Source organism: Triturus cristatus, chromosome 9 (assembly GCF_964204655.1).
Source record: "Triturus cristatus chromosome 9, aTriCri1.1, whole genome shotgun sequence".
Lineage (NCBI taxonomy): Eukaryota > Metazoa > Chordata > Amphibia > Caudata > Salamandridae > Triturus > Triturus cristatus.
The window spans coordinates 391332119-391357446 of record NC_140592.1 but is presented as its reverse complement, the minus strand read 5'-3'; the positions used below and the strand labels follow the sequence as shown (position 1 = coordinate 391357446).

General features: G+C 45.3%; 1 protein-coding gene across 3 annotated transcripts in view; it reads left to right on the top strand.

The window, feature by feature from the left end:
- Positions 1–25328, top strand: part of LOC146798016 (homeobox protein otx5) — a 64758-nt gene that overhangs the window by 23947 nt on the left and 15483 nt on the right. For all 3 annotated transcript variants that reach the window (XM_085625247.1, XM_085625249.1, XM_085625248.1), the window contains exon 2: positions 18498–18712. In XM_085625247.1, the coding sequence (XP_085481373.1) occupies positions 18616–18712 (97 nt within the window). In that variant the 5' untranslated portion in view covers positions 18498–18615. The remainder of the gene's footprint in view (positions 1–18497; positions 18713–25328) is intronic.

Genomic DNA, 25328 nt, shown 5'->3' with positions numbered 1-25328 from the left:
TTAGAAACTCTGGGATCTTCTTGCACCTCTATGCTGACCATACCCAGGTCTACTACAACATCTCTTTTCCGAACAGCATTACCCTTCTGCCCAACACCTTGGCAAGAATTCAACCATGGATGTCAACTCGCCACCTTAAACTTAATCTTGCGAAAACAGAATTCTTTTTTATGAAGAAATCCACCCTATTTATACAAGAATGGATAAAATCCCACTTTGCACTGAAATGTAAAACCCCCACTATTCAGAACGCCAAGTTGCTGAGGTTCATCCTCTACAATTGGCTCAACCTCAAGAGCAGAGCTGGACTGGCCAATAAGAAAATCAAATAGTACCCGATGGGCTGGTCTGACAGGTCAGTGTATTGGCCAGTTTTTGGCCTATTGTTGGCTGTTTATGGTCTGCTGAGACACTGTTTTACTGTTGGTTTCACTGATGTTAAAACAAACATTGCCTGCAACATATTCAAATCTTTGAAGCCTTCCATACCTTGCAAAATACTTTTACAGCAGGTCTTTACAAGTTCCAAACTTCCCCAGTTTGAAAACATGGCCCACTTTTACATCTATTTAATTCATTAATGTTGGTTTATTTTGGTGATCATACCTATTTTCTGTCACAGTCGGACCTTACTCCAGAGTCAAATTGCGGCCATGGATAAGAGAGCCGGGTTTTAACTAATGCTGCTTTGGCGGATTAGGCAGCTCATTTCAGAAGAGGGTCTGAAGTCAGTTGTTCAGGTGCTGGTTCTCTCCAGACTAGACTATGGGAACTCACTCTTCTCAGGCATGCCCAAAGCACAAGTAGGCCTGCTCAGAGCAGCTCTAAATGCTGCGCCCACTCCGTTACTGAACACAAGAAATTTGACCACAACAACTATCACAAAGCGAATTTATGGATTTTGTCAAAGCATGCCGGCTAGCCGCCTACCACTCTGACCCTCGTCCTCCACAAATCTTCAAGAACATTCTTTTAACTACATCTGCTGCCACACCAGTAAGAAGAATCATCAATAATTCTTTAATTACAGTAATCTTTCCAGAAGACCTAAAAAAGGCTTACATACACCCAAACTGATAGAAAGAGCAGCATTCGCCCAGATGTCACAATTCATTAAAGAGAACTCCATACTTTCCGACTTCCAAACAGGATTCCGTCCAGGAAGAGGCACAGAATCTGCCAAAATCACCATCTGGGATGACCTTAAAAACACAGTAGAGAGGAACAGCGTTGCTGCACTAATTCTCTTTGACCTCTCATCTGCCTTCGACACAGTTGACCATGGGACACTCTAATCCAAAGATTCTACGAAGCCGACAAAGAAGTGACTGCTCTCAAGTGGATCGCATCCTATCTTCAAAACAGAACAAATGTCATCTATACTCCTCGTTTCTTATCCAAACCATACTTCACAAAAGCAGGGGTCCCTCAAGGCTCTATCATCTCACCCATGCTTTTCAACATCTACATTAAGTTATTACCCGCTGTCATCAATTGAATTTCAGCTCACATGCTGTAACTATGCAAATGACACACCAATACTACTTAAACTGAACAGCTCCAAAGTCTTTGGAAACTCAAAAATCTTCAGTTGCCTCAGAGCCGTGGATCAGTGGAAGACATGGAGCCATCTCAAATTGAATGCTTCCAAAACGGAAATACTCACATATGGCGATTGGATAAAACTTTGAGCCATTTTGCACCTGGCCTTACGATCTGGGACCACCTTCTAAAGTATGTAAGGAAGTAAGAAACCTTGGAATTACCATGGACTCCAAGTTATCGATAAATGCCCAAGTGGGCAAATTAGCAAGATCAAGCTTCATTGCTAAGAAAATTCTGCAACTCATTTCACCAGGCTACTATCTCTCTTGTACTCTCTAAACTTGATTACTCCAATGACTTCTACCATGGATCATGTTTATCAACTATGAAAAGACTACAACAAATTCAGAATTCTGCTGCCAGACTACTCCTACATGTAAACCACAAGCCAACATCTCCCCTGCCTTGAGGACCCTACATTGGTTACTGGATGCCAGAAGGCCCACGTTCTAGCTGCTTTGTATCACCCACAGAGCAATACATGGAACAGAACCGCTTTTCATCTGGAATAAAATCACCAAATACATACAGGAAAGGAACCTGCTCTCCAGATTGGCACCATGCCTCAAAACTAGGCCTGGGCTAAAATTCCGTTTCGGTAGCGGAAATTGCGATAATTTGACATTTTCGCGTTCCGCGGAGAGCGCGAAAATGTTAAAATTTCCGCAATCCGCATTTTACCGGAAATTTTTTGCTTGCTCGCGCTGTACAATAATACATTCTTGCGTGCGCGCGATCGCCTTACCTGAATCCCCGCGTTCGCCGACAAGTTTTCCCGATCCGGTCGCGTTCTCCATGAGATGTTGGATTGTTGGTAGCCATTTGCGCTGTCTCGCGACAGTTCGCGCCCGCAGTGACGTCATTCGTCGCGCGATCTCTTCTTTCTTCTCGCGATCATGCACCGCGAGACAAGTGAAAACAAGAAGGCCGCGCCCGCGAGCAACCACATGGGTAAGTTGGCGAGCCGCGACCATGCAGAAAATACCGCGAACGGGCGGTAAAAAAACTTCCGCATCTTCACGATATTTCCGCGTGTTTGCGGAGATTTTTAACATTTTCGCGATAATTTGCGAAAGTGAATTTCGCAAATTCCGCCCACCCCTACTCAAAACCCCAGAAAACAAGAAACAAATCATGGATGGTACATCTTTCTCTATTCAAGTAGCCAAACTATGGAATTCATTACCCCCAAATATAAGATCCACGGATAACTATCTTGTCTTCAGAAGACTATTCAAGAGTTGGCTCTTTCCTACATAACCACCATAGTCAAAAACAAATGTGCAGCATGTGCCTGTGTATATAAACATTTATAATTTGATTACATGTATATATTCAGATATGTGCATTTCTTTGTACAAATATATATATATATATATACTTCCTATGTTTTAAAATATATAGATATTCTTTAGGTCTGCTTTACAAATGTATATATTACTTATTCTTAAAATATATATATAGATATATTAGGTTATGCTTAACATGTATATGTCACTGCAAAGTTTTCATAGATGTTATTTGATTGCATGCTTCTGTGTCTCTGTTTTATTTTATCTATCACAATATGTAAATATGATCATAACAATTGTATCTATAAGTGCTTCGCAACTGAAATATTACGGAAAATATAAAACTAAAATAAATACCAAAAAAGTATAAAAATACACAAATAAATTAGCTTTACAGACAGCAACACTTTAAAGTTTGAGGTTCTAACTATCTAGCCACATGCACACAAATGGGACGTTACACAATACAACTTTATATATCGATATATTATTTTTCTTATACATGTATACCCTTTCTATGTAGTTATGTACCCCTATATATTTATTACATTACTCCCACTGTAGAAGAAAAAAAAAACGTCAACTCTCTCCAATGGACTATTCTTTGTCTCATCCTCTACCTCTCTCAAAATATCCTCTACTTCCATTCTCTAACTCATCCCAACCTCATTTTACTACTATGATCTCCCAAATAACCTTTTCTAGACTCTTCCCTCCTCTATCCCTCCTTGACTCACCCCAAATCTCATTTTTCTACTATGATCTTCAATATAACACTTATTAGACTCTTCCCTCCTCTATCCCTCCTAGGCTCACTCCAAACCTCATTTTGCTACTATGATCTCCCTCATAACCATTTCTAGCCACTTCCCTCATCTATCCCTCCAGTATCCTATTCAATCAAACTAGCAGACTCACATGTCCACCACTCAAATTAACAACTTATGTTTCCCTGTACTAATCACCACTAATCTTGGGTTCAGGAGCAACGTGCTACCTGCTGAAAATTGCTCCAATTTCTCGTCAGGAGTAGTAAGTGCTATATAAATACAATTACAAAGGACACAGATTGCTATTTAATGGAAAACATAGACGTTGGGCATACAAGGGAGATATGGACATAAAAGGTTACGTATGGACATAGAAGGGCAGATATGAGATGTAAGAAAGATGTGGATATATGAGCGAGATACCGGCACAGAGGACAGATACGGACAGAAAACGGCATCTGGAAATAGAGTGCTATATGGAAACAGAAGGCATGATATGGACAAAGGACCATATTTATGTAACTTTCATGCAGCTCAGCACAGCAAGCCACCTTGCTGCGCTGCATGAAAGAGCTGAAATGTGCTGTATTTAACATAATACGACGCATTCCTTTCGTTTCCTTGTGCTGGTGCCATTTTGGCTGCCTTGCGTCAATGCAGACACCCTTTCCCCATGGTGCAAGGGTGCCCGCGTTGTAAGCAGGATTGTTTTTGTGCAGGAAAGGACACCTTCCTGCACAAAATCAATCCCCTGAGGCATTCTTCTCTTTCTATGTGTGCTGTAAAATACAGAACTTATAGAAAGAGGGAAAAAACTAGGCGAAATAAACATATTTCTCCTGGTTACGTCTCCCCTGGGGAGATGTATCTTTTTGACGCATTCCCAGGTTTACAAGTGTTGGTAAATCAGAGAATGTGCCAAAACCCAGAGGTGGATGTGTGGGAACATCCTCACTCCACCCATGGAATGCCCTCTGGGGCGGAGTAACTCAGCGCAGCGATTTGTGCTGCGTTGCGTTACTCTGGATTTATCAAGCCATCGAGGGCCATGCAAGATGGACTTACATGGCTTGATAAATCCAACTTAGGGTTTGCGCCTCCCTTGCGCCCCCTTGCATGGGGCAAGGGCAAAACAAAACTTTCACAAATGTGCCCCATAGACAGGACACATAGTCCCAAAATGGAAGGCTTCGGACAGATGTGGACATAAAACCTCCATGTTAACACAGAAGGACAGATACGGAAACAGACTATCAGAAAGGAACCTATGCAAGGAAGCCATTTTCTTGGCTAGGACATCAAGACGATCCTGGGTAACTTGAATCCACAGGTGTCTGTAAAAAATGACCCCATTACACACAGGTGGGCGTGGGGGTGTTCAGAGAAACACGAAGACGTGCAGGAAGCCGCATGAGACCCCCTGGGATAGTATACGGTCGCAAACAGGGGGATTAAAAAGGGCATGACATAAGCAAAGGCGTGTTTCCCTTTTAAGGTGCAGCATCACGGGGCCCTCGTGGACGCTCCTGGCCTCAGAACGCAACACCGCCTCGGGGCCCTGCAGATCCGCTGTCTGAGGTGTCAGAGTTAATTGGATCCCTTCAACTCGCCGCCTTGGGCCTGGACTGTCACTGAAGCAGGCATTCAGCTGGGCTTTATACTCCTGCAGCCTGGCGCTCAGGCATTCAGTTGGGCTTTAAACTCCTGCAGCCTACCGGCCAGGCATTCAGCTGGGCTTTAAACTCCTGCAGCCTACCGGCCAGGCATTCAGCTGGCCTGGGCTTTAAACTCCTGCAGCTTGGCGGTCAGGTGTTCAGATGGGCTTTAAACTCCTGCCGCCTGGCGGTCAGGCATTCAACTGGCCTGGGCTTTAAACTCCTGCAGCTTGGCGGTCAGGTGTTCAGATGGGCTTTAAACTCCTGCAGCCTACCGGCCAGGCATTCAGCTGAGCTTTAAACTCCTGCAGCCTACCGGCCAGGCATTCAGCTGGCCTGGGCTTTAAACTCCTGCAGCTTGGCGGTCAGGTGTTCAGATGGGCTTTAAACTCCTGCCGCCTGGCGGTCAGGCATTCAGCTGGGCTTTAAACTCCTGCAGCCTGGCGGCCAGGCATTCATATGGGCTTTAAACTCCTGCAGCCTGGTGGTCAGGCATTCAGCTGGGATTTAAACTCCTGCAGCCTGGCGCTCCCGTTCAGTGCTTTGTCCGAAAACAGAGACACCCTTTAAACACCACAATTTTATTGCTGAACTAATGCTGGTGCTTTTTAGGGTTTCTCTGACTGTGCGTCAGAGAAACTTTAAAAAGCACCAGCATCAGTTCAGCTGAGAGGGGCGTAGCTTCCAATGGTGCAGCAGGCGCAGTTGCACCGGGGGCCACTGAACCCATATTGTTGCTGTATTTCACAGTTCAAACAGTGGCCAGGTGGCCCGTTTTCTTTCCTGCTGCACCAGGGCCTAGGACAGCTGCAACGCCACCCGATCGCCCCAGGAGAACTAAAACTAAAGTCCACCTTGATTTTTTTCTACGTGAAGAACGGCGCTTTAAAGGGACATTTGGCAGGACTGACCCTTTATAAACTGAATTCAACAAAACAAAAATATATGGTAAAAGAAGCTTTTACTAGCCTCTTAATTCCTGAGCTGTGTTTGCTAGTGTCGTCCATAACACATATCAATAATAGTAGGCTATAGTAGTGCCAAGCCTTCGATCTTAGAGAAATGAAACGCTCACTTGGCCCTGCTAAGATTAGAATTAGCGGCCGACATGTGCACCCTACTGTCAGCAGCGGGTGCTTAATTCAATGAGGCTTGGGGCACACCCCGCTGGAAGTAGAGTAAATTTCAAATACACGGATTTTGCCTGTGGAAGACACATCGGTATGCTCTCGTTAGGATACGCACCCAAGGACTTTATTAGCCGTTTCTCAGCGCCTCATCGTGTGACCTTGAGAAATGTATATGTTAGCTTTTATGCCGCACATTTTCTACACATACCCAAAAACCGAGAGCGCTTAAAACGACCCGAAAGTTATGTAAAGAAATTATAGTTTTCCTATTGTATTCTGTGTAATGCCTTCATTACGACTAGACAGGCTCTGTACTAAATACCTATTAAAACATTCCTGAATATGTCGTATACTGGAATCTGTCCAAATGAATATACATTATTTATTTTCTTGTTTTTCTTTAATGTGCTAAACAATTGAGAAATGCTCGAACTGGACAGTGTGTGCCACATTTTCATAGTGGCAGACGTTCTACGTCGTCATAATGGACCACTGCCGCGGGCTCTCGCAGACACGCTTTTCTTCAGCCTGTGAAGTTAAGCGAATGGGCGGGTGTAGAAATGCGCCTTTCGATGCCCATGTGGCTGTCTGGCATAGGAGAGCAGCGCGGCCCGGAAGAGAATGTGTCCACTGAGGGGGAAACAATGGCTGTAATTGGCTCTGAGGAGGTCTATTGTGGCCATTAGCCCTGGAGTCTGAACACACAATCCAATCCATTCCACTTGATTACAAGCCAGTGATAACATCGCCCGTTTAAGGGTGGGGTGAAGGGGGGGGGGGGGGGCTTACTGGTGCAATGCCACCTGTTCCAGTAGGCAGGAGACTTCCATATGCTGCCTGTTTAATGACTGAGCAGGCTGGGGAGAGCCACGCGCGTCCCCCTTCTGTATTTAACCGTTTAAAAAAATGCCGACGACGGTTTCACCTTGTCGCGTCCAACGTTTTGTGACGGGCGTGTTTATTGGCCCTGGCACTACAGCAACTGTTTATTCCGGAGTACAAAAAGGGGACGAATATTCTTGGGAGTACAAAAAGGGGACTAATATTCCTGGGAGACGAGGTAACAGGCACCTCGAGCGATCTGAGGTGGCGAATTCATTACGCAGTGTCCAAACAGGTGGGCAGACAGACTTTTTCTGCAGTTATATATACACCACGAACTCGACCGAAGGTATTGGAGAGCTATAGGTGAGCACTAGTTACATTAAACAAATTTACCTTCACGTGTGGATCCTTCTTCTTCGAGTCCTTTGGAGACCAATTTGCCCAGAATCACAGGTTGTTGATCGGACGCCAAGACTCGTTCCAAAGTCGGCAGCTCCGGCTGTGACGCCCTATCTGTAGCATAGCAAGGAGGCCAGGGGCCCCGGTGCAAGCAAGGAAAACGGCCTCCTTTGCCATTTGTTAGGGTAGTAAGACAAAGCAACTCTCATGTTTTAATGGGCCCTGCAAGGCTCTCTCCGCCGGTGCCACTGCACCTGCTGAACCAGTGGTTGTTGCTTCAGATCGTAGTTCTGAAATCAGCTGACGACTTTAAAATCCACGCAGACAGATTCTGAACTTTCAGATACACGTGCATGGGTCCCCAAAACTCCTGGTCTGGAACAGGAGTGCAAAAAATGCATAGATTCGGAAATCTACGGGCAGGAATGCAAACTGAGAGAAACCGGTTGTAAAATCGATAGATAGATTTTGAAATCTCCGGAGATATTTTCAGAAATACGGAGAATGTAAAGTATGTTAATACAGTTTGTAAAATTTCGAAAAACGCATTTCTAACAATGTATTCAGATGTAGCCATACGCAGGATGTAAAATCTCCAGACACATTGTAGAATCTCAGTAGAGGAAATCTGAAATCTCCTGTTCCACATTCTGCGAAAAAAAAAAAGATTTCAAAATATCTAGACAGCGCGCGTAATATCCCTAGACACATATTTTGAGACATCCCAATACTCATCTAAAATGCCATACTGCAAATTTTCCAGAGACAGTCCATAAAATCTCGCGAGACTCATCCTGAAATCTCTTGCCAAAAACACAACTCCTGAAATCTCTACCGATAGATTGTAAACTTTACGCACCCGGATTGCTATCGCCTCGGGCACATAGTCTGAAGTTTGTAGACACAGGTGCGCAGGTACAGACTGGACACCTCCAAACACAAATTAGGAAATTTTGAGATTTAGGCTTCAGGCACAAATACACACATGACCGCTCTGGAAGCAGACATGCGTGGAAATGAGAAATCGACATGACATGACATGACTGGATAAAGATATGAAAACTCTAAAAGATCCAGTCTTAGATTCTAAACTCTTAAATAAACCGGTTTGAAATATCTAGATGCAGATGCCGAAATGTCCCCACCCACAGAGATGTGCATTCTGAAAATTCCAAACCAGGCACACAGACACGTATTCTGAAATACCCACACGCAGATTCAACGTACTCCAGAACCAGACATAGGAAGGAGTCTGAATATCTAAATATAGAGTCTGCACTCCCCAGAAGCAGACACAGAAAGTCTTCAATATCTTGAGGCAGACTTTGAAATCTCCAGACCCATCTACTCACAGACAGATTCTGACGTTTTTAAGCCTAGACTCTGAAACCGCAGACTCACAAATGCAGATTCTGAAATCCCAGCATCCTTACATATAGAGAGATTCCGGAAAATCTAGGAGCAGGTTTTGAAATTTCAAGATCAGACACACAGTTGCAGATTCAGAAATCCCTACAAGGGGTCTCAAATTTGGAGCCCGGACACAAAATCTGAAATATGTAGACGAAGATTCTGGAATCCACAGAGCCGAATTCCGGAAAAATATAGAAGCAAATTTCGTGATCCCCATAAACATGCAGATTCTAAAATATTGAGAGGCAGATTCCAGACACCCTTGCACATCTTTATACTGAGAAATATTTATATATGGTTAACGTATTTAAATTCTACAGGAAACGTCACCGGAGTCAAATAATCCTATCCGTCCGTGCACACATTTCTTCTGCGTGACTGTCAGAAAGGCAGCCCTGTGTGCGATTGGTTTTATAAGCCCTAAGACTCGTAGAAAAAATCGTGTAAGTAAAATGTAAATATTGAGAGAGTTTAATGGAAACAAAACGCGCTCAGGGACCTGCTGCGGTGCCCGCTCCTCCGCTTTGAGATCCAGCGTTATCAGAGACTACTGGGGGGGGGGGGGGGGGGGGGTGCAATACACACCTCAAGGAACCGCGGGGCTAATGTGTAATCGGATCTATGCGGGCATATCTCTCGTGGGGTAGGTGTGTGCCGAGGGGCAAGTTTGGGGAAGCGCACGTGGTGTTAAGCCCAGAGCTGACGATTATGGAACAGGTTCGAGTCCCGGCGTCGGCTGACCAGCCTGTGATTCTAGGCAAATCACGTAATCTCCATGCGCCTAAAAAGTGTAATGTAACTTGTGCTCATGTAAAGCGCTCCAATGCATCCGGGCCGAGTTTGTGTCATATAATACTACACAAAAACAAACAAACGTGAAAGTGGTTCTGGACAGGTCACCTTGAAAATGCAAAACAATGGTACTACGGGAGGCAGCAGTCTCAGCAATACTCCTTTGAATGGGTATGTGCGTAGGCTTCTAAAACGGTGAAGCACCACAAATCGCCATAAATAAATACATACAAATGTGCGGTGTTTGTTTTGCCTATTTAAGTATTTGTTAACAGAAAATATATGGTATTGTGTCACTTGGGAAACAAACGCGTTATACTTTTACGTTACAGAATGAAACCAACCGTGGAAAAACTGTTGTACTTTTTTTTTTTGGTACGGTTTCGTTTTAGTCCACATAAAGATGATCATTTTAAAAAAAATCGAATGGAGCACGCTTCCATTTGTTTATTCGCACCTTGTGTAGCATCTTGCAGAGTCGAATACGTCTCTGGGCAAGGAAAGGTAAAATAGCGTGAATTGACTGGATTGTGAAATTTACATGTATTTTTTATTTATTGAAAATACAGTTCATTTCGGTGCTTTACACCACGCCCACTTTTATCGCTTCGGGCAGTTTATTCAACAAATTACCTAATGCAACTTAAAAAAATAATAACAATTTCAGCAGGACTGCAGCCATTAATTGAAAACAAGGGAATGCAAAATATTTCCATTGGTTTTGTTTAACCCAAAAACTCCTCTCATTTGTAACGTTGACTCATGGGTCGCCGCCCTTTGATAGATGTAAAACCATAGTCTTAGTAATACAATTAAGACGACTAAAAGGGAACTGTAAATGCAGATTCAAATGACAAACACTGGGTCTTATTTACAAGCCCCTTGCGCGGCCGGTAGGTAACTTTTTCCCCAATTAAAAGTAACGCACATGCGGCGCAAGGGGCTTGTAAATAAGCCCCTTTGTGTGCAGTGTATCTGTGTGTAAGTGTGTGTGCGTGTTGTACGGGTGTATGTGAGTACTATGCGAGCTTGCGTTTACCCTGTGCATTCTGTGTGTGCTCGCGCCGTGCGTATGTGCGTGCGCGCGCCAATACGTGTGCGTGCCTCATCATCACTTATCGTCCATGTCAGAGTTCTCTCACTGGACGCCTTCTCGCGCTTGCCGTCTCTCTTGCCTTCTGTCCCTGCTCCGGGGTCTCAGACTAGAGCACTAGAGGGCCCAGTGACCTCTCCTCTACCCTTGTGTCGAGGTGTCGCCCCCTCTCTGCTGTACCAATGTGCCAGACTCAGGCATGCTGATTCTAGGCGCTAAGAGGAAGTCCCTTTTGCCGATGTCGATTTCCAGGTCACACCAGCCCGAATGGGCGGACGTAGGCTGTGCCTTTGGCCTCCGAGAGGCTGTAAACGAGCTGTGAAGACGGTCTGGCAGCTCCGGGGCACCTTCAGAAGTTGTGATTGGACACGCTTGGCATCAGAGCCTTTCATGCCCCAGGTGCTTTGATGCCCCCAATCGCCCGCCTTCCTTACTACGAACCCTGAAATGTGGACAATACCAGGGAGCTGTGAAATATGGGCAACATTGCACGCCTCCCTGTGAAATAAGGATCCATCACCATAATGACAGTCTCCACATGACCCTACAGTGTTTTACCACATCACAACTGCGAGGATTGTCAGAAAGATGGACAAAAGATATGACATAAGATTATCTAAATTATGCGGCAAAACATGCAGATTATGGGGCACATTCTCTGGCAGTATTGTCATCCATTTTAGCTAGGAACAACACGTGTGACATTTGCAATTTATGTGGTAAACTATATGGAACATGCAGTAAATCCATAATTATGTGGTAAATGCTGCAAAGATTCACTTGAATCTACGGACCCTCATCATTACCCACTGTTTTATTAAGAATTCCTTCAAGAAAAGTAAACTGTCTGAACATTCTTATTCCAGTGAGTACCCTTTGTTAGCTACACTTCGAAGATAACCTTGTTTTCAAGCTAACTGCCCCCAAAATAAATATCTTATAGGAACAATACATAACTGGCAACATGTACATTATGGTCCTATATTGCCATTGAAGGGTTCTGGGGTTATTTACAGACAAGTAGGACTTCAGCCTTGTGGTTTAATAATAATTAAATTATGACATAATTAAACAAATAAATATGAGTGTATATGTATATATGTGTGTGTGTGCGTGTAGATACACACACACACAGGGGCTCAGGACACACTCTTCAGAAATTCAATTGATTTACTGAACGTTTATCATCAAGATTTACATGTTTGGACCACTTCCGGTCTTGTTCACTGCCCATTTAAAGTCTGCTGTTTGATATGTTCTTTTGTTCACCACACCTGTGATAACATATGTCTTCATGCTTCGCCGTGTTCTCCTGAATGTTGTAGTTGCCTTACATTTTTCATTCCAATAGTATTTGTACTTTAAATTCTATGTTAGTACGTATCTATCGATTTTGAAAGTGGGTGCCGTTATCATCATGAATCATAAAATTGTCATTTTACAGCCATGCAACAAGCACCACGTCCATGTTTTATGTTCACAAGAATGTCTCCGTGATACTTTTATTATTATTAAAATCATTCATTTTGAGATGGCTATGGGATTAACGTGTTCATTCATTGATTACTAAGCACTTCAGCTATCGTTTGGTCCCTTTCTGGGTCGACTAAATCCAGTTAATTAATTTGCAAGTATGGTGATTCCATAATTTACTCTTCTGTTAGCCTTATTCCAGCTAGTGTGCAAAATGTCCGCAGTTGAGGCTATAACTCGCATTGCAGGACTTTTGGATTCTTTCATTGACAAATTTCCTCACTCATATATTCCATAATGTGTTCAAGAATGGTCGTGAATAGGACCCATGTGTTGATCTACCTTGATTTCACACTTTATTCTCTTGACAGTGATTCCATTTTCACCAGATTTCCTCTTTCTGTGCTAGAGCAGATGCATGTCAGTACACAGGAGGTTGGACATAGGCTTGGGCCAAGCCCTGCGCCTGACCCCTGTTGTGCACAACTGAAGGCCATGAGCAGCTAGGGTTGGCTGCCCGACGGCTTGAAGCAGCTGTGCCCAGTGGGTAGTAGGCGGGGGTAGGCCAGTATGTTGGGTGCAAGGTGGCTGTGTGCAATGATGGATGCCCAGCTGTGGGCGGTTGAATGGAGGGCCTACCTGCAGTCCAGACCCTGCGACCAACCTCACCTGTTCACAGCTGAAGGCCTTGTCTAGCAGGATTTGGAAATTAAGTAGACCATACAAACCCCATGCAGTTCACTGAAATCCTGAGTCATGTTTTTGGCTCAAACACCATTTGTTTGTGTGTGTGTATATTTATATATATATTTAACCATGCATGTGCACAGAGAGTGATGGAACACTGTCTCATGCATGTGACATGCCAGACAGGTGTTCTCAAGATTTACTGATAAACGGAAATTGAATATCCAGTTGCTTGTCAGTGTCTGCACAAGCTCGAGAAGGCGTTACACGAACATACTACCAAATAATTCTGCGTGTTTTACTGCACTTTTTTCAAAAGACGAATAATATAGTCCTATAGCCCGCTAATGTTTGTTATAGGCACTGATCCCTAGTTACAGAGCTGAGCTACAGGCAAGGGCCTATAACAAGGTTGAGGGTCTTTAACAACAGATATAGGCCGAGCCAGAAGGCTATAAGGCTATTAGAGTATTCCACCCACTAAGGGTAGAGTGCTCTAAATTAAAAAAAGGAAGAAACTGAAAGACAATCATTGGACTGTTGGAGCAGAAGGCTTATACCAGCCATTAATAGCTCTGAGCCACTTCATTATCTTCAATGGAACCGTCAACGTTCCACTGTTCTAATATAGCCTTATTACCCACTGCGGAGGGCTTTACCAATTGTTAAAGGCCCTGAACCCGAGTTATAGATCCAAGCCTCCGACGAGGGCCTATAACGATATCCCTTGATTTGTATGACCTAATTCCCACAAAATTTGATTGTCGATCTTACTGCCACAGCAGTAAAGTGAGGAATCTGCACAGAAACAAGCACACCGGTTTGTATGTGAGCATTTGAACTTTCAACTTCATATTGCTTAATTTAAATCTCATTATCAGGGTTTTTTTAGAAGATACATTCTAAATCATTTATTTTCAAAAAAGACATTCCTTCGTATGATTTAGTCGTCTAAATCCACCTATTTTGAATGATATATTTTATTGCTTGATTTGACATAGCTTTATTTATATTATTATTAGAAATAGTAGCGTTTTTATTATTAGTATCATTGACTCTATTAACATTATTAGTTTCGCTATTATTATTTTATTAGTATATTTAATAATAAAAATGCCAGAATTCACCATCACAGACATCCATTTCGAGCACCCTATGCAAACCTGGTTGCAAACCGCCTTTATTCACGGTGGTAGTTGTCTTGTCCCTGTGTGATGCACTGAAGATGTGAGTTCTGCAAACAGGGTAATATTTATCACCAAAAAGAGGCGCGTTAGGAATAACCAGGTGTAGAGAAAATATTCACAGAATATACAGCACATTAGACAGTGTGCGTTTTAATCTGCACTCTGACCTTGCAAGCATTGGGGCTTGCATGGCCAGAGACCCAAGAAAGAATGGGCGAGAGGACGAGGAGGGATGCCCAGAGCTACAGACATTGGAGCTGGGGAGCCAGCTTTGAGTCTCGGTGGAAACAACATCCAGTGATTCTGGGCACATCACTTCGGGCTAGATGTACAAAGTTTAGGAATAGTGATTTCCTAACTGTGTTTTTTTGCAGATTGCAGGTAGGAATTCGCAGTTCCTAATGTGTGAAACTCGTTGAGTTATATTCAGCAATTTGTAGTGAGTCTCAAACAGGCCTACTTCATGAATATTAATTAGGTAGGTCGCAGTTTGTGACACACTATGATTCACTGCCATAACAGGGATGGTGGCCATCACAGGGATGGCGGCCTGCTGGGGTCAGAAGACCATCATGTCTGTGATTACTTTTACATAAAGCAATCTTTTTTTCTTTTTTGAACGCAGTCCATTTTCCTTAAAGGAAAGCAGGATGAGTTTCAAAAGAAAAAAATGAAAAGTTTAATTTTTTATGAGTAGGCAGTGGTACCTTGAAACACAGCCTTTTCTTAAATACATATTTTTTATATATTTTTTTTAAAAACATTTAAGTATTTTTTTAACTATCTTTTTTTAATTTAAATATATTTTTTAAATATTTGTTTTTAATGTATTTTTAATGGGGACCCCTCCCCATTTGAGACTGGGTTATCACCAACTTTGAGTTGGTGGCAAAGTGCGCATGTTTTGTGACCACGTTTCAGTCACAAAAAATGTGTACTTAAGACTGCGATTCGGACGCCCTCAACACGCCTCTTCCAAATACCAAATCATAAAATTCATATTGTGATTTAGTAACAAGCTAACAAATCGCAACTTGGGCTTTGTTCATCAGAAAAGGCATGATTCAGGGGCTCGGGCCTTTGGTTAAACAAAAAAATGCTTCGTACATCTGGCTTATCTACCCATGCCCACAAAATAAATGTGACCTCGTATGATGTAACTGGTGCTCATGTAAAGCACTCCACTACCTTCAGGTCGATGTTGCCCCACCTAAAACTGCAAATAAATAGTTATCAGGTTTGAAGTGTGTAATCCTCACTCTCTCCTCCTCCACATACAAATCACACACACGCCAAAGGGATCGCGACTGAATCCATTCCACAGAAATAGGGCGATCTGTGCCCTGCACACGTACGATCTCGTCTCATAAACACTGAGGCTTGAACCCTTCACCTTCTTGCGGTAGTGGCTGCTCCGCGGTCCCCGGGCTCCTACCGGGGCACCCCGCTCTTGCTGACGCTGCTTGCCGCGAGAGGCTCGGGCCCTCCTCTTAAGCACGTCCTGCGCCCCTTCCGGGCAGAGCGCTCCGATCTGCAAATAAATGAAATAAGACACCTGGGCCTGGCTTACGCTCTCTTTAGAGCTCTCTGCTGTGCACGCGCATCTCCTACACTTAGAGCGGGCTGTCTCGCCTGCCAGAGCTCGTGTTTTACCAGCTGTGGGCGAACCTCCGCGCACGCGCCTCTCACGGGCTGGGCCCTCGGCGGGATGGGCCCGTGAAGCTGACAGTTTCTAGTAAGACGCGCAGTGTTACAGAGGATACATTGACGTTTCAGTTGCTTTTCAGATAAGAGATTGAACAACTTCGAGAGAGATGTATAGCTCTCGACAGAACGAAGGGATGGGTGGACTGGACAGACAGGGCTGGAAGGGTAGAAAAGTAGGGATGGGAAAAACCAGAAGAGAAAGGGGTGGCATGGTTGGATGGATGGATTGCAAATACATGGATGGATGGGTCATGGGTGTGTGGTTGAATATGGATGGATGAGTGGATCAACCCAATAATCAATGGATGGATGAATGAATGAATGAACGAACGAACAAATGAACGAAAGGAACGAATGAATGAATGATTGATGCTAGGTATCTAGCAGACTTTGAATGAATGGATGGGTTGGATGGATTGATGAGTGAGTGAGTCAATGTGTATTGGTGAATGATGGATGGATGGATGGATGGATGAAAAACAGCGGACTAACAGAGTATAGTATATTGATCCTGCGGTATGCAGGGCTGAGAGACGGGGCATAGAGGGTTTGATGTACAGGTATTAGGATAATCGATCTACGCAGGTCTACGCTTTAGACATATGAACATATGGAGACAGGATTATATAGGGCCAAAGCTTTAAGGGCACCTATGGATAACATATCTGTGATGATCTATCGAATCACTTGTCACTTCTACTTACTTCCATCACGACCCAGTAGTTGAATGCCTGGTATACATCTTAGTTTAACTAAATCTCCAAGCCGTGACGTCAGTGGTTTATTGGTACCCCCTGTAAGACCCTGAAGTTCACACGAGTGCCACGACTCGACGCCCTTGTGCCCGTTGCTGGGCCGAGGTGCCATCAGGGGCCACGCCCCCGACGCCCTGCCCTTCTCCCTGTAGCTGGGCCGCGCTGCCTTCAGGGCCCGCGCCCCCGGCGTGTTTACCTCATTAGCGCCGCATTAACATGCGCTCTGGGTCAGTAATAGACATCCCAACAGACCCCTGAAAAGGACATGAGCCGTCGACAGATAGCCCATTCCGTCTTTGTTAAATAAACCCCTTTGTGCAGCCGAAAAGGCCAATCAGGGGTATTGTCCAGGTGCCACCAGCCCCCTCTGGCCGGGGACCCTGGCTGTGGCTCTCAATGCAGCAGGGGGACAATAGGGCCCAGGGGGTGCTGGGGACTGTTGGGGGAGGGGCGGAGTCTGCGGGTGCGACAGAAAGGGGACAACAGTCAATGTTCATAGCCACTTTTTAGGTCTCGCCTGACCCAGTGCATGCGCTGGTCTGGTGAGACCTATTGAGAGGGCTCCAAAAAGTGCTACCAGGCCAGCCTAGAGCTACAGTGCATGTGCCCCGGCGCGCGCGCCGCGCTTTACCGCGATTTTACTTTCACTTTCGCGGCCGCATGGCATAGCCAATAGGTCTCGCTTTTGGGACCTTATAAGTATATAGTTATGCAACTGTTGCATGGCTAAACACTTATAAGGTCCCAAAGGCGAGACCTATTGGCTATGCCAATGCTTGTTTCCCTTTGTATTCTGGTACCTGTAGTTTAGCTTTCCTCAGTCGGAAAGCCGAGCTGCAGACACTACATGCAAACGCGCTCAATCCTGGCATATGGGTCGCTTTAGAGCGCTCTGGTGGTGGCGCTGTGTTGGCGAGAAGTGCGGATGGGGGAGAATAGGTGATGGACGAGGGCTTCATAGTGGCTGTGTGTTGATGGGTGGGTGGGGCTAGGTGGGACGTGGCTGGCAGGTGGATGGGGCTGACTGGGTACTGTGTAGGGTGTATGGCGGGCTGGGGACCTGGGTCGCGGCTGATTGTGGGGTGCATAGCGGGCGTCTGCTGCAAGTGGTGAGGGTGGTGGGTGGTTCTTGGTTGAGGGTCGCTGGGAATGAGTAATGAGGAATATGGAGACAGGTTTGGGAGGTGACAGCTGAGTGACCATGTAAAACGGAGCTGGGAGCAGTATGACGCGTGGGTGGGTGGTCAGTGATGGTGGTTGTGTGTCTGCTGCAAAGTGTGTGAGCGTGAGTAGAGTACGTTTGATGGTGATAATTAAAGCCCCGATGGTGGTTATCGTCTCCTATAAAGGGGTGAGTGGGGCAGGGCCGGACGGTGGATGCCTGACCACCGCAGAGGGGAAGTGGGGCTGAGAGTTGGATAGGAGTAGTCAGGGACGGGGGCTGTCTCTCTGCTGTAAAGGGGGCCGGCTCGAGCCCTGGCGGGGGGTGCTGTTGTCAAACTTCTTGATTTAATTAGTGCCGGGAGGGGGCGGGGGCTCCTTAAAGCTCCGGCCCGCTCACCTTCGCCGACAGTCTGGGCTGGTAAGGGCTAAGGATTGGTCGCAACAGCAGCAGGGAGGCAGGCAGGGCAGCAGCAGGCACGAGGCGCCTCCCCCTCACCACACAGGAGCTCTGGGGCCGCCCTCATCCCACCCTCTGCCTCTTCCATTGCAGGACAGGACATTCGCGGACCCGGATCACTGGCAAGGCCGCTGAAGTCGGAGAGGAGTGCCGCCGCCGGAGCTGAGCCTTTTGCTGCCCGGGAACCCCCAGGAGCACCCCCAGCAGGACCATGATGTCCTACATCAAGCAACCGCACTATGCCGTCAACGGGCTGGCCCTGGGCGGGCCCGGCATGGACCTCCTGCACTCGGCCGTGGGATACCCCTGTGAGTACCTGCCTAGCGCTGCGCGGCTGCGTGGCTGGTGCACTGCAAACAGAGCTATCAGAGAGTGGCACTGGATGGATGGACGGACGAATGGATGGATTTAGAGATAAGAGGATAAATATGAAAATTAATGGATATATGCATACATTTATAAATGGGGCTTGTGCGTCTTGGTGTATTGATGCATCACATCAGAATACATGTGCTTTTTCATGAAGATATTGGCACAAACTATTGTATACAACACTCTCTACCGCAGTGATTTGCCGCTTTGTAGCGCTATACATGCGAGTTGTAACTATTTCTCCCCATTTCAGCTGCAAACGTAGCTAGAAGAGTATATTCAGAGAAACTGAGTGAGGCATGTATTTTTCAATGTATAGGTGGTTGAATTTAAAGATGGGCCAAAGTATATATACGTCAATGAAGGCATGCCTGTTGGTGCTTATAGATCCTAGAAGTTAGAACTACTGCTCGTTGATAGAAGGCGAAATGAAAGACTGGACGAACTGGTAGGTGAATGGATAGCACAATACCAGCCACGTATCAGCGCACGCACGCACGAAAGAATGGATACATGGCTTAAAGGAGGGGGGGGGGGGGGCTGGGGTATCGACAGCCATTTTGAGATAGCTTTCTATTTCATTTGTTGCTCTGTGGTTCCATGTGTGTCCCGAGCCGGGCTGAGCAAAATAAATCAAACCACCCAGCGGAACACCCCCTCCAAATCTATCTATCTATCTATCTATCTATCTATCTATCTATCTATCTATCTATCTATCTATCTATCTATCTATCTATCTATCTATCTATCTATCTATCTATCTATCTATCTATCTATCTATCTATCTATCTATCTATCTATCTATCTATCTATCTATCTATCTAGACTTTCAAAAATCAATGCTTCCAAACAAAAACTTACTTAGTGAACAATGGGGGAAACGTGTACTGGAAGATTGAGCCTTACAGGTGCAGCTGTGTGGGGTCGGTTGGAGCCGGATACCAGGGCGATGTGCCTACAATCACACAATGTGTTGCACAGTCTAATCAAATGCATCACTTCCTCCTGCTTTGCAGAACATAACACGCTGGCCATATTGTAGGTATCCGTGATTGGCGCGGGCGGCTCTGTTTTCACCACTGGGGTAAAAAAAAACAACAACAAAAAACATTGAAATCCGAATGCAAACTGCACAGGATGTTTGTGTGTATTCCGAGGCCAGGTTACAGCCGGCACTGTGACACGTCTGGTCATATGCCCCTTAGAATACCGCAATACACAAATGCATGTGTCTTCGTGGAAATAGATAATCAAGGACAGACAGCGCTGTGGGGGTTCTGGCGATGAACTGCACACCGGGGCGGTGATCGGGTTCAAACTCAACGGGAAGGCAAGGGGTTTTTAGTTAATGGTTAATATTTGTCCACGATGACCACATACTGTCAGTCAGCACTTCCCCTTTCCTTTACAAAAACTACGCACAAACCCAGGGATCCGAGACTGCAATACTGAAAGAAGGTATTTGTTGCACGTATACTCAACAATTAAATTCAACTCGAAACATTTAAAAAATCAGTCAGTTCTGTTTTTTTGATTAGGAGAAAAAAGAGCTTCAAATATTCGGACACTAGTTGATACACTTTTGTCCGAAAACCTAGTCTCAACAATCCCCTAATGAAAATGAAAGAAAAGAAAGAGAACGATTTTTGACGTAAATAAAAATTACCATGAGTCTACAAAAACATAAGTCAGTAGTTGGGGGTCTTTTAAAGAAAAGCCGCCCTGTTTTTCGTATACTTCGTTAAAGAAGAGCGCGTCGTTTAATGCCGAACCGCTGCAGTGATCTTGACAGAAACCAAGCATGGTCATGCGCTTCCAAAGAGACCTGAAAATATTTCGAATTATTACATAACGAACATGGGAGCGGAAAACACCGCGGCCGATTCTGTTTTTTTTTTAACCTAAAAATGCCGCAAAATGTTTTACTCCACTAGCCCTGTTGGTATTTCTTCTACACAGAGAGATTGCAGTATTTGTTCTTTTTTCCAGCATCTGAAATTGTCGAGAGGTAGTGGAGGAACGTTAAATATGCACACGTTATATATACACACACACACACACGAACATATACATGCGCATCCCTTCCTTACAGCACACACGGAAGTATCGACAAAATAAGATATCAATAGTTAACAATGAAATACATTTTTAAAAACCTTAAATGAATACATTACGCTATTTGACTCATCTATCTATCTATCTATCTATCTATCTATCTATCTATCTATCTATCTATCTATCTATCTATCTATCTATCTATCTATCTATCTATCTATCTATCTATCTATCTATCTATCTATGTGTCTGTCTATCTATCTATCTATCTATCGCTATCTCTTCTATTTATTAATCTGTCTCATATTTAGATATATCTCAGATAATTTAGTTTACTCTTTCAAAGGTTTAAGCTTTAGATAGATAGCTAGATAAATAGATAGATAGATGGATAGATAGATAACAGGAACACTGGCAGAGAGACAAACAAGAAGACTGACAGACAGATTGGCTGATGAGTAGATGGCTAAGTGGGTTGATGGGTGACTAAAGGGATGGGTAGGTAGATGAGTGGTTGGATTATGAGGTGGAGTGGTGGGTGGGTAGACAAGTGGTAGATTGGTAGATAAATGGATAGACTGGGAGATGGGAAGACTGGTGGGAAGATGGGCAGATAACTGGGTCGATGGATTAGAAGACTGGTAGACTGGTTATTCTCACAAGTGATATTGCGCTTTACATATACACATAACAAACCTGGTAAATTGATGGGTAGGTAGGTAGATGGGAACATTGTTGGGCAGATGGGCTGGTAGATGAATAGACAGATTGGAAAATGGGTAAATAGATTTGCTGGTATTTTAGAAGTTTGGCAGACCTAGATAGGTAGATGCTAGTTTGGGTAGATAGATTAACTGACTGGAAGTTACCTAGAGAGATGGGTATATAAAGTGGTAGATCATTATATTGGTAGATAGATAGATGGATAGATTGATAGTTGGTTAGATAGAAGAGTAGACTGATTGATGGGTAGATAAAGAGGTAGGGACAGATTGATGGATGGTATATAGGTCAGTAGATAGATTGACAGATAAATAGACAGACAGACAGACAGACAGACAGACAGACAGACAGACAGACAGACAGACAGATAGATAGATAGATAGATAGATAGATAGATAGATAGATAGATAGATAGATAGATAGATAGATAGATAGATAGATAGATAGATAGATAGATAGAGAGATAGATAGATAGATAAAGTGCTCCATGGCAGATCCCTCCGTCTGCTCACACCTCTCTCGGGTTCACAGTAAATGCCTCTATTTAAGGCCAGGTAAACACCAGCCCTTGCCAGGTTAGTCAGAGCGGAGCCGCCAGGCAGGATGCCGGGCAGTTAGACAGGAGACTCGGGTCGTGAGTTCCAAATATAACATGTTTTGTTGGCAAGCACATGCTCGAGCCGACTGAAGACTTTCAACCCCTTTTAATTCCTTCTTCCGCCTGTAGGCAGTGCAGGAGGGGGCGACGGCCCAGGGCGGCCTTCCCACCCAGTCTCCAACATCAGTAAGATCTAATATTTCAGATCCTTCTACAACTCGGGATTTTGGAAAAGTCATTTAAGACAGGGCTGTGTTTCGCCATTCTGTGTTTGTCTTCTGACTCCATGCTGGGTTTGATTTTAAGCAGCTGTTATTGTGAGCTCACATGCAATGTTGCATTTTGAAGGGTGAGCGTTACATTTTGTTCCCCCCATAGTTTATTGACGTTTCCACTCACCCCATATACACTTTAAGAGATGGGGTTCTTGCAGTTGTTTTTAGGTCTTTCGGTGTAGTCGATATTATGTGTCATTTATGTAGTGCTTTAAAGCCTATTTCTAAGCGCCTCTGGTCTTTGACAGAATAGTGGACCAGCGTGATTTGTGCAAGATGTGGTCAACTCACTGTGCTGGTATTTGGGCACAGGGTTGCTATTTTAGCAGTGGGTAAGGTGCATTGAGTGGAGGAGGTTCGTTCGTGCCCTCTATGAGTATTTCAGCTGCTGAGATAGTCGAGGGCTTGAATATCTGCTGTTGAGTGCAGTGTGTGACCTGCAGGTCCCTGGTTCGAGCCCCAGCATGGTACACTCTGCCATTCATCCTTCAGAGATAGATAAAACTGAGTATCGGATTCGACAGGGTACTAATAATTAGTATGATACTGAAATGCCTCTAACAGAACGCAAAATTCCATAACACAGAAGGGCTGTGTGTGAGGCACTTTGGCTATAGGTGCACCCCCAGTAACCCACGCTTGTTATTCTCAAAGGCTGCTTGCGGAATGCGCGTGGCTCGGTGCATGTCAGCACAGACCCTGCCATGAGCGCGGGGCTCCGTCTGCTCGGTGTCAGGCTGAGATATGCGCTGGAATCCGGTTTGTGCCGAGTGGGTGAATCCGATAATTGCTCGCAGTCCCTCCAGGGACAGAAGACTGGTGTGCTATCGAGGGGAGGGCGCAGGTGCTATGGAAGAAACGATAGGGCGTCCCCTCCCACCCCCTCCAGTGTAAATAGGCCTCCATATGCATCTAGTCGTTCGTGTAGCAGAATGCCGTTTAAGTGGCAGACAAGCCCCAGGTAGTACCGGACCTTGGGTTACCGACAGTCCACCGGCTGCAGTCAGGCCTCAGGCAGGAGGTAGGCCTCCGGTGCTAGCCAGGACTCCGGTTGCAGCAGCGGCAAGGCATCAGGAGATAGCCAGGTCTCGGACCTCGGATTTCAGGAAGTCCTAAGGTAGCAGTCGGCCTCGGGTTGCAGCTAGACCTCAGGTCGCAGTCAGGCCTCAGGGAGCACTAGGGCTTCAGGTAACAGCCGGGCCTCGGGTTGCAGCCGGGCCTTATGTGGTATCCGGTCTCAGGTTGCATCTAGGCATCAGTTAGCACCCAGGCCTCAAGTTTGACAAAAGGCCTCGGCGGTATCTGAGTCTCAGGTTTCAGCTAGGCCTCAGTTTGCATCCAGGCCTCAGTTAGCATCCAGGCCCCAGGCTGCAGCCAGGCCTTAGGTTGCAACCTGCCCTCCAATGGTATCTGAGGTTGCAGCCAGGCCTCAGTTAACAGCCAGGCCAGCCAGGCCTAGAGGATAAACTCGGACCTTACCTGGCAGCAACGTGGCAGCAAGGCCCCATGTGGCGGATAGGCTGTAACCTGACAGATAGGCATCAGGTGGCAATCAGACCTGGAGTGGCAGCCAGGCATCAGGTAGAAGACATTCATGAAATGGCGGCCAGGCCTCTAGGTGGCAGCCACACATTGGGTACTAATGAGATATCAGGGAACAGATAGGCTTTTAGGTGAAAGTCGGGTTTTAGCTGGTCGCTTGGCCTCATGTTGCAGACGGGCAACCAGGTAGGATGTAGTTTGCCACCATGTTTTGAGAAGGCAATAAGGTTATTTGTGAGAGCGGGTCCTGTCAGAAATCAGACAGTGGCACAAGACAGGCTTTTAGGGTGCAGAAGGACTCATAAGATAGGTAACAATAGAGAGGACTTGTAAGGCAGCCAGGTGTAGGTGGCAGGTGGACCTGAGGTGGCAGCCAGGCGCCTGGTGACAGGCCTCATGGAACAGCCGGCACCAGTTATCAAGCCGTCTTCCGTGGAACCCAGGCCTGTATGTACCTTTATATGGCAAGTGCTTCAAAATACTTGGAGACAGGGCGGCAGACAGTGAATTATTTAAGAGTCGAGTGCAAATCATGTCTCCACGACACAATAGGGGGTTCATAAAATATGGACACCATGAAGCAAAGGGTGTCTGCACCCTGTGAGTCATCGGTTTTGCAGCATTTTGTTTCCTTGATTCCCGCCAATTTGTCATGAAATATTTTCATTTCACTTCGTTATTTCTCGTGCTGCCACTTGTGAGGCCCAGGTCAACCCAGAGCCTGAGTCCAGGTCAACCCTCTTCTTCCACCTTAAAAAGTACTTGGGGCTTTTCTGAAACTGCCCTCCTCAATTAGCCAGGATCTAATTCCAGCATCACTACTTGACTGAAATGTGTGATCGTGGTGCAGTCTCGCTACCTCACTCATTTACTAAAACGAGAGCTTGAAGAAACCGACAAAACTAAATCATTAATAGTTATTTGAAGAATGGATATTTTTACATAGCCCAGTCTGGGCCTAGAAGAATTGGCCCAGGGGTGAAGGTAGCAGTCTGTGTCAGACTGGGATGTCCCTGGACAAACGGGCACGCGCTGGTTTTACCCATAGCCCTTCCTGTGGTGGTGCCATTCAGCACACAAGGCAACCGATGTTATGCAGTAACATTCCCTCATGTGCAAAGTACCAATATAGCGCCTACTGCAGGCGGCGGACTTTTCATTTTCCCAAGGCCCTTTCGCAGGTGATAACATCGCCGAAATGTCTAAATTACACTTTGTGCTTATAGATGAATAGTTGAATACGGCTGCTGAGTAAAAAAAAAACAGCATGGAAACAAACCTTCACTTTACCTAAAAAAATATACTCTTGGCTTTCTTGTGCATCTAGCGTCTTCGGGGGCGTGCTAGAGGATTAATTAC